The sequence below is a fragment of the Uranotaenia lowii genome, chromosome 3 (genome assembly GCF_029784155.1).
Source record: "Uranotaenia lowii strain MFRU-FL chromosome 3, ASM2978415v1, whole genome shotgun sequence".
Taxonomy (NCBI): domain Eukaryota; kingdom Metazoa; phylum Arthropoda; class Insecta; order Diptera; family Culicidae; genus Uranotaenia; species Uranotaenia lowii.
Genome location: NC_073693.1, coordinates 344,941,943 through 344,952,272, shown reverse-complemented (window position 1 = coordinate 344,952,272; position 10,330 = coordinate 344,941,943). Strand labels below are relative to the sequence as shown.

Below are 10,330 nucleotides of genomic sequence, written 5' to 3'. Positions count from 1 at the left end.
TACGAACCGGAAGGCACGCCGGAACTACCGGCCGCCAATCGAGCACTATTCCTGGAGAAAGTGCGCCAATCAAACACTGCCTGCCAAAATGGGGATTTTACCACGGCAGTGCAGCTGTACACGGACGCGCTCGGCCTGGACCCGAGCAATCACATACTGTTCAGCAATCGGTCGGCGGCCCGGCTTAAGCAGGGTCAATTTGCGCTGGCACTGCAGGATGCCACCCGGGCTCGCGAACTGTGCCCCCAGTGGCCGAAAGCTTACTTTCGCCAGGGTGTTGCGTTGCAATGCCTTGGCCGGTACGGAGAAGCGCTGGCCGCCTTCAGCTCCGGACTGGCCCAGGATCCAAACTCGAAGCAGCTGCTGGCCGGGCTTGTGGAAGCCTCAATCAAGAGCCCGCTGCGCCATTCTCTCGAGCCCACATTCCAGCAGTTGAAGGCGATGAAACTCGATCAATCCCCGTTCGTAGTGATATCAGTGGTGGGTCAGGAATTACTCGGTGCGGGTCAATATCACTCGGCAGTGACAGTGTTGGAATCGGCCCTCCGGATAGGGTCGTGTTCCCTGAAGTTAAGAGGCTCAGTGTTTAGTGCGCTAAGTTCGGCCCATTGGGCGTTAAATCAATTGGACAAAGCGATCGCGTACATGCAACAGGATTTAGCGGTGGCTAAAAGTCTCGGAGACACGGCTGGAGAATGTCGCGCTCACGGGAATCTTGGGTCAGCTTATTTCAGCCAGGGATCCTACAAGGAAGCCCTAACTTCCCATCGGTATCAGCTCGTTTTGGCTATGAAGTGTAAAGACACCCAGGCGGCTGCTGCGGCACTTACATCACTTGGCCACGTCTACACGGCCATAGGCGACTATCCAAATGCCCTAGCTTCCCACAAACAGTGCGTTCAACTGGTGAAGCAAATGGGTGATCGATTACAGGAAGCTCGTGAAATTGGCAATGTCGGTGCCGTTTATCTTGCCATGGGCGAATTTGATTCCGCCGTCGATTGCCACACCCAGCATCTGCGACTGGCCCGGAAGTTAGGAAACCAAGTAGAGGAAGCACGAGCCTACAGCAATCTCGGTTCCAGCTACCATTATAAACGAAACTTCACCCAGGCCATCACCTACCACGAAAATGTGCTTCGAATAGCTCAAACCTTGGGTGATCGCGCTATCGAAGCCCGAGCATACGCAGGACTAGGCCACGCCGCTCGCTGCAATCATGACTTTCATCAGGCCAAACGGTGGCACGAAAAACAACTCGAAATGGCACTGGCCGCTCGGGACAAAGTTGGTGAAGGGCGTGCCTGCTCCAACTTGGGCATAGTCTATCAACTGCTCGGCGAACATGACGCGGCACTAAAACTTCATCAAGCTCACCTCACCATCGCGCGGCAACTCCAGGACAAGGCCGGCATGGGTCGAGCCTATGGCAACATCGGTAACGCCTACTCGGCCGCCGGTTTCTACGAGCAAGCGATCAAATACCACAAACAGGAACTCACCATCAGCAAGGAGGTCAACGACCGGAGTGCGGAAGCTTCCACTCACGGGAATTTAGCCGTCGCTTATCAAGCCCTTGGTGCCCACGATATGGCATTGATGCACTATAGGGCCCACCTGAACATCGCTCGGGAACTCAAAGACACCGCCGGCGAGGCCTGTGCCCTACTGAACCTGGGCAACTGTCTCAGCTCCAGGCAAGAGTTCGCCCAAGCCGTTCCTTACTACGAGCAGTATCTGATGCTATCGCAAGAACTCGGTGACGTCGCCGCCGAAGGTAAAGCTTGCCACTTCCTCGGTTATGCCCACTACTGCATTGGGAACTATCGCGAGGCCGTTCGCTATTACGACCAAGACCTGGCTCTCGCCAAGGACCTCCAAAATAAAATGAACATGGGCAGAGCTTACTGCAATTTGGGCCTAGCCCATCTTGCTTTAGGCAACACAGCCGGTGCCCTTGAGTGCCAGAAATATTTCCTCGCCATTGCTCACATGACCAATCACCTACCGGGGAAATTTAGGGCCCTCGGTAACATCGGGGATGTCCTCATTCGGATGGGTGACGTCGACGAAGCGATCAAAATGTACCAGAGGCAGTTGTCCTTAGCGAGACAGGCGCGGGAACGGGGTATGGAAGCTGCCGCCTGTGGAGCGCTCGGCTTAGCTCATCGATTGCTGAAGAAGTTCGATAAGGCTCTCGGTTATCACACCCAAGAACTCACCTTGAGGCAAGAAATGGGTGATCTTCCTGGGGAGTGTAGAGCTCACGGACACCTAGGGGCTGTCCACATGGCACTTGGTAATTATACTCACGCAGTTAAGTGCTACCAAGAGCAGTTGGAGAGGGCTCAGGAGTTGCAGGACTCCGCCGTTGAGGCCCAAGCTTTCGGAAATCTAGGTATCGCCCGACTTAACATGGGCCACTACGAAGACGCAATTGGTTATCTGGAACAACAGTTGGGAACTCTAGAACAAGTGAACACCCCTACCGCGCAACACGATCGCGCACGGGCCCTGGGACACCTAGGTGATTGTTACGATGCCCTCGGTGATTATCACGCGGAAGCGATCAAGTGTCACGAGCGCCACTTGGCTTTGGCGATCGCTTTGCAGAGCCCCCGGGATCAGGAACGGGCCTACCGAGGATTGGGTAACTGTTACAAATCGGTGGGTAATTTGCAAGAAGCGCTGGTGTGTTTGGAAAAGCGTTTGGTTGTTTCGCACGAGTTGGGCAATCCGGAAGCCAAGGCTGCGGCCTACGGGGATCTTGGGAGTTTACACAGTGCTTTGGGTAACTTTGAGCAAGCGATCAATTGCTTGGAGCATCAGAGGGATATCGCGAGGGAGTTGGGTGACCGGGCTCTGTCCTCGGATGCCATCAGTGGGTTGGGTTCAGTGTTTCAACTGATGGAAGATTACGACGAGTCACTGCGGCTACACAAACAAGATTTGGAGCTGTGTGAAAGTATGAACCACACTACTCTGCAAGCCAGAGCCTGTGGTCGGTTGGGTTCGGTCTATGAGTCGCTTAAAAATTACAGTGAATCAGTGCGCTATTTCGAGAAGCAACTTTCGCTGACGACGGATCGTCTGACGAAAGCTCACGCGTGTTTGTCTTTGGGACGGGTTTACCACACAATGGAGCAACTGAGCCAGGCGGTCAGTTTCCTACGGCAGGGACTGTCGATCGTTCAATCGCTGAACAAGTTGGAAGATGAAGCTAAGATTCGGTATCGTCTCGGGTTGTCACTGCTGGGTACCAATGACGAAGATGGCGCCCGGCAGCAGATGGAAAGTGCCGCGCAAATCCTCGAATCGATAAGAAGTGATCAAGTGACGGCTGAGGCTAGAACAAGCCTTTATGAGCTGCAAACTTGTTGCTATCAAAATTTGCAGAAAATTCTTGTCTCGATGAGTCGCCATGAAGAGGCTCTAGTGGCCGCGGAACGGTGTCGCTCCCGGATGGGAGCCGATTCGAATCAAAGTGCTGAAAATTCGCTCAACAATCGCAAAACTCTGCTAACGTGTAGTGAATACATCTTTGACACAGTGAACAAAAGCAAAACCAACATCATCTACTACAGTTTGGTGGGCAGTGAATTACTCGCCTGGTTCCTTTCGCCTCAAAAGCGGATCGTTCGCTTCCACATTGCCAACATCGACGAACAGACCCTGCAAATGGTCAAGAAGCCAACGCTCACTGAAGCCAACGGCCAAAAACCGGAAACCCTGCTCGAACAGTACATCAATTTTGTGCGCGATAGTTTGGGAGTGAATTCGGAAAGTGTTCTGCAGGAGGGCGACGGAAGTGGTTGGAGATCCTCGAACGAAAATCTGCTGGACGATTTGGCCAACGAACGGGCCGGCTTCCTCCGGATGGTTAACCGTAACCATCTGCTGAACTCCAGCAACTACTCGTTGAGTTCGCTGTTCAGTTTGGGAAGTGTGGGTGGATCAGTAGCCAGCTTGCAAGGATCTACTAGGTAAAAAAAAGGTTCAAAAGTCTTTTTTGGTACATTTTAAACAACGTTCTAACTCATTCGACAGATCCATTGGAAGCTTACAAGGGTCTACCCGGTCGAGACGGTCCACGATGCTACCTCCATGGCAGGGACCTTCCTGTTTGCATGTGCTGTACAACCTTCTACTGGCTCCGTTCGAAGATCTTCTACCCGATATCAGCACAAGTAATTTCTTGGACTTCAATCCTTAAACTTTGAATTAACGAAATTTCAACCTTTCGCAGCTTCACGAATCGGTCGGCGGGAGCTTATTTTGGTCCTGGAAAAGGAGCTGTACCTGATACCGTTTGCAATCCTGAGGAGTGGTGATGAAACCGGGGAATACCTCTCGGAGCGTTGTTCGCTGCTGACGGTGCCGTCACTGCATACCTTAAGGCAGAAGAGTCGGATTAAGACCAGGGAGCCTAGTGAGTAATTTATGTCTATATATTCATACAGAAGGTGTTGTTAGAGTAATTAGGACTTTGAATGAGAGACACTCAAAAGTGAAAGACCCTCTTAAAAGCGAAGCTCTGTTTGGAAAAACTACACTCTAAGAATTAAACGCTTTTATTAGTCTGCATATATCATTTGGACCAATATATCTGAATCTACACTAACTAAATTAAACAAAGATCTGAAAATCTATTTGAATTGGTATAAGCCAAAGTTGTAAAAGTGTATAAAAACTACTTTGATTTGTTGTCAAACATTATGCATACATTTTTCGAACATTTGCAATTTTTTTTCAAACGTAAAAGCACTGATCACACTGACATGACACTTAGAACAAAAATTCAACCATTTTCTGTCTAATTTTTGTTGACGGATTTTGCAGGTTCGCAATACCGACGGCAAGTGGCGAACCAGAAAAATTTGACAAAAAATGCCCTGTAGGAAAAATCTACCTGTTTAGCCCGATTTTATCGTAGAAATTGCCTGTTTTTTTTTTAAAGTTGGGTGGCATTTCCTAACTGGGATAGCATTTCTTCAAATCGATCGATGCGCACTCTAGAATCGACATTGCGTACTGTTGGAAAAATTATCCAGAAAACTTTAATTTTAAAAATCTGTAAAAAACTCACCAAATGTAATTTAAAATATGGACAATCGTTTAGCATTATTCATTCAATATCGATCAATTTTACACTTATACCCCTTCGGCTCTGAGGGCCTCACATAATTTTTCAAAACAGGTTACCGTCACTGAATACAGAAACAATTTTTAAATTATCGAAACTGTGCGGTATTTGACACGTTATCACCATCACGTTATCAATTCCATCACACATTTTGCAATGTTTTCCGATTGCGTTTTTGGTGAATATACATGTCATTAGTATGAAGGGCATTCAATCGGTCTGTAGTTTTAATATTGAGGTGTTTGGAGCCTTAGAAAGATAGTAAGATCGTATCGAAATCGTATAAAAATCGTATAAGAAACGTAAAAAAAATCACCGAATCACATCAACATCATAATAAAAATTATACTTTTACAACAACTTCAACCACTTCAACCTGTTGCTTTTTTAACAAATTTCAACAATATTTTTACAACTAATGAACCTGAAATGTGAATTTTTCTCATTCTTTTTATAAGTGTCTCACAAAGTCTACACTGATACACACTTTCACACGTTTTCTACTCTAAAATCCGTCAAATTCTTTCGAACTTCTCGACAAAAAACTGTATGTTAACCGAGTTTTTCTCATCCATCTTCCAGCGGAAGGTATGAACAGCGCCCTGGTTGTCGGAGGACCCAAGATCCCATCGTCACTCTCGGACAACTGGGGCTGGAGTGAATCCCCGGCATCGCTCCAGGAAGCGGCCATGGTTTCCGATATGTTGAACACCAAACCCCTGGTGTCCTGTGGCGCCACCAAGGAAGCAATCCTGTCGGAACTACCGGCAGCCGAGTGCGTTCACTTTGCCGCCAACGTTAGCTGGAAGCTGGGAGCCGTTGTGTTGAGCCCGGGAGAAGTTCTGGATTCCCAGTCCCAGAAACGCTTCTACCCGAATGCTTCCGGTGAGCTGGAGAACGACGAGGATAGCGGTGATCTTTCGTCTACGAACATGGAAATTCCACCGTTGTCGGAGTTCATTCTAAGTGCCGCAGATGTCGTGTCGACGAAGCTGAGTGCTAAGTTGGTGGTTTTGAGCTCGTACCATTCAATGGAACCCATAACGGGTCATGGAGTGGCTAACTTGGCAGGAAGCTGGTTGTATGCTGGCACTGGTGCCGTTCTGATATCTCTATGGCCTGTTCCGGAAACGGCAGCGAAAATTTTGCTGAGAGCGTTCTACTCCGCATTATTGCAAGGAACTCGAGCTGCCAAAGCTCTTGCCGAAGCTATGCAAACGGTTCAACATACGAAGCACTTTGCTCACCCAGCAAATTGGGCCGGATTTATTTTGATTGGAGGAAACGTCCGTCTCTGTAACAAGGTGGCACTGATAGGTCAAGCCCTTTGTGAACTCATGAGGACCCCGGATAAGTGTCGTGACGCATTGAGAGTGTGTCTTCATTTGGTCGAGAAAAGTCTACAGCGTATTCACCGCGGTCAAAAGAATGCGATGTATACGACCCAAAAGAGCATCGAGAACAAAGCTGGACAGGTCGTCGGTTGGAAAGATCTACTAATGGCAGTCGGGTTCCGATTTGAACCCGCTGCCAATGGAATCCCTTCGAGTGTGTTCTTCCCGCAAACTGACCCAGAAGATCGCTTATCCCAATGTTCGGCCAGTTTACAAGCTCTGCTGGCCCTTTCACCGACTACTCTCTACGCTATGTCGAAGCTGGTCAACAACTCGGATATTGCTGACGAAATCATCGGTGTAATGCGTAACGTGATAGCTCAGTTCCCACCGAAAGCTCCATGCGACAACGAGAGTATCGATATTCCGCTGAGTGTGCGACTCTGGAGAGTTTCCGGCTGCCATGAACTGCTCGCCTCTCTAGGGTTCGATTTGATGGAGGTCGGTCAGGATCAAGTTACATTACGTACGGGAAAACAGGCCAATCGACGAAACTGTCAATTCGTCCTTCAATCGCTGTTGGCTTTGTTTGGTAAGTGATTTCTCAAAACTTCTAATAACCATAAGGTTCTTATTTTCTTAATTTTCATTGTAGACACCCAAGAAGCCCCGAAAAGTTTGGGCATTGAGTCCAGTAGCAGTTCTGAATCTCTGAATGAAGACTCGTCGGACGAACCACCCCAGGTTAAAGCACCACCGAGTCCAACTCCGACAGCTCCGGAACAGCAGCGTAGCATTTCGCCAGCCGTTACAGTCAAAAGTCAGGCAAGCTACAACTTCCCGCGGCCTCCGTTACCCTTTCGACGGGTACCGTTCCTGAGCACTCGGAGCGCCTTCATTTCCTACGTCCGAAGGCGCGGCGAACCGGACGGCGGCCAAACGGAAGCTTCCGGACAGGTTCCACACGGAGGTCAACAGGCTCAAGCACAGGCGCAAACAGCTAATGGACAATCTAACAACTTAGATTCAAGCCTAGCTAATACCACCGATAGTGAACTGTCAGATGGATACACCACCCAACAGATTCTGATGAAGAGTGATCATCTGGCTAAGGGGTTGGGTTACTCCAGCTTAAGAGGTACCATCAAGGTTTCAAGACCCGGAGGTGGAGGTGAAAGCGATGCGGCCTTCACTCCAAGTCCACCGGTAACACTTCAGCACGTAGATCCCAACGTTTCGCTAGCGCTGGCACACCAAACGAGAATCCGTAATCTGTACACTAACAATGGAATTCACGCTGCTTATGGCCACGATCCCGCTAGAGAAGGACACCATCATCAGAATCCAAACCATCGAAGACCTGATAGCTCAAGTTCGGCAAGTTCTGCAACCGATTGGGAGGGATCCGGACACGCAACAGTGCTACGTAGAGCTAATCAACAGCTTCCTCCTCTACCACCACCTCGTCAAACTCTACCGATGGTTGATAGTTTGAGACCATTGGCACCTTTAGCACCTGTTTACAACAATGTGAATGGAGTACCAACAGGTGGCAAGAGCCAACTAAACAGCAAACCGCTGAACGTATTGGAGTCTACCAGCTCCGACTCTGAATTCGAGCGAGGATTCGATCTACCTTCAACTTCGAACGCTGTTTCAATCAGCAGCAAACTCAACAGCTTAGCACACACCTTGCAAAGCATGAGAAATCGTAAGATGAAGATGCTCCCTACCCAACAACCTTACCCCCCGAATACTTCATCTACCATGAGCAGGAAGATGGTCGATCAGCTGGCGTTTATGGATCGCCTCAGTTGTCGCACCGAGATTTCCTCAACCAATCTAGGAGGTCACATGGGTCATCAACGTAAACCACTTTCTACTCTTCCGGATGACGAACGAACCCTCAACTTGAACGCCAGCAAACTGTACTTCAACCCAACCGATGCCGAGATCATCCCGTTGACAGAAAACCCCACCGACCTTGGTTTAGGCAAAGTTCAGCCTCCTAACGTAACGGGCAACAGCTCCTCGGGAACAAATAGCCTCAAGGAAAAGACCAACAACAAGAACATCCAAGACTCCATCCTTCGACATATGAGCCGGGAAATGACACCCACCATTTCGGAAGTCTACCACGAACGGAACATCGGCCTTGGTCTCGCACCTTCCCTATCCAAGCTGCTACTCAGCAAAAACTACGACGACTCCCCGGACATCAAAGCTTCAACAGCGGCCTCAATGCTCAACAAACCGAGCGCTCTAACCGTTGGCAACCTCGCGGAAGCCATGAACGAAATCGAAATGAACGCTACCACGTCCAGCAAACTCGAGGAAGGTCAATGCACTCTCTGCAACAGCCCATCCGATCTCCTCTGCGGCTGTAGCAGCACATCTACCGTAGCGGCCGTCGCTGCAATGACCGCTGCTCTCGGTGCCTCAACAATCACTAAAAAATCCAACTCCAAACCTTGGCTCAGCAACGTCACCGCCAACATTGCCGTTAAACCGGGTGATCTCACCACCGCCGATATTCTCGAGCAGCAGAAACAACTCAAGTCCACCGTCAGTGGCCTCACCAGCAACATGTCCTCCTCAACGGAAAACTCACTTTCGACAGTCGTCAAGCGAGGTGGCAGCCCATTTTCGGACCTCTCCCGGAGGGACGAAGGTGATGGACGCAGCGTTGCCGATTCGCAGTGTTCCGGAAGTTTCCGAACGGACATGACCGGTTCCACCATAACCACCACCTCCAAGAGTCAACAGTCGCAGATAACCGTCAGCAGCCCATCGTCGACAGCAGTTGGGGTTGATGGTAAAACAGTCAAACCCGAAGGTTCCAACGGACAAGGGTCTCAAGGGCCAAGCGCTGGACCAACGGTGTCAGCGCCAGTTACGACAACAGTAAGTGGAACGGTTCAGCGAAGCAAGTACATCATCGATACGTGAAACAGGGCTTAAACGCTCTGTTCGATTAGCCAATTTTGAAGCCATTGATTATAGTTTTTTTTTTTGTTTGTTTTTAATTAATTTCTAACTGTACACATCCACACCCTTTCAAGGCTCATCTTGTGACGCGTAGCATTTAAGAGCATTTTAATCAAACAGTTTTAATTCGTTTTAAAAATTTTTAACCATAACTGAACTGATTAGATTATAAAAACTCGACAAGCAAGCATTTGTTTTTTTTTTAATGAGATTACATAGGCATAGTTAGTTTTATGAAAAACCCCACTTTAGGTAAAGGCAATAAATCCACTGTATCATAGCCTGACTAAAAGCACTTGAGAACAATACTCTTTAGAGTTAGGGATTGCAGAGAAAACACAGTAATATATTTCATGTAACACCGTTGTAAATAAGTTGTACATAACCTTTTTAATTAATGGAAAAACTTTTAAACAATAAATTTAGATGAGAAGAATGGTTGGTCTTTATGCCTAAATAAATAATGAGAAAAATCCCAAAACCTTATAAGGTTAGTTAATTAGCAGAGTACTGACTAGGTAGATAGTTATTGACCTAGTCAGTACTCTACTAATTAACTTTACTTCTACAATAAGGCTTGTACTACTTAGTATCGGGTCGGATACAATATTCGATTTCTCCATCAGGAAATAATGTACAAAATTGGTAAACACATTTTTTGTAGGGTTTTTATTAAACTTATAGAGGGAAAATTTTTTTTGTTTTGTTGAATTTCCGAACTTTTCGTTGAACACCTTTCTTCACCAAGGCTACACGGAAAAAAAGGTTAAAGTTACCGAGAAGCGAGGTGATTTTTTTCCACCCATCTTTCTCGGTAGATTTTACCTTTTTTTTCATTCACCTAGCAAAAAGGTAAATTTTACTG

The 10,330-nt window shown here is 48.0% G+C and overlaps 1 protein-coding gene across 1 annotated transcript; it reads left to right on the top strand.

Moving 5' to 3' along the window:
• On the top strand, nt 1-9,901 carry LOC129753913 (tetratricopeptide repeat protein 28-like; the record flags this gene model as incomplete). Its single annotated transcript, XM_055749764.1, has 5 exons — nt 1-3,983; nt 4,048-4,187; nt 4,247-4,429; nt 5,726-7,069; nt 7,133-9,901. Coding segments are annotated over 5 exons (7,944 nt in total), but the record flags the coding sequence as incomplete, so codon positions are not given.
• Between the last annotated feature and the right edge of the window lie 429 nt (nt 9,902-10,330).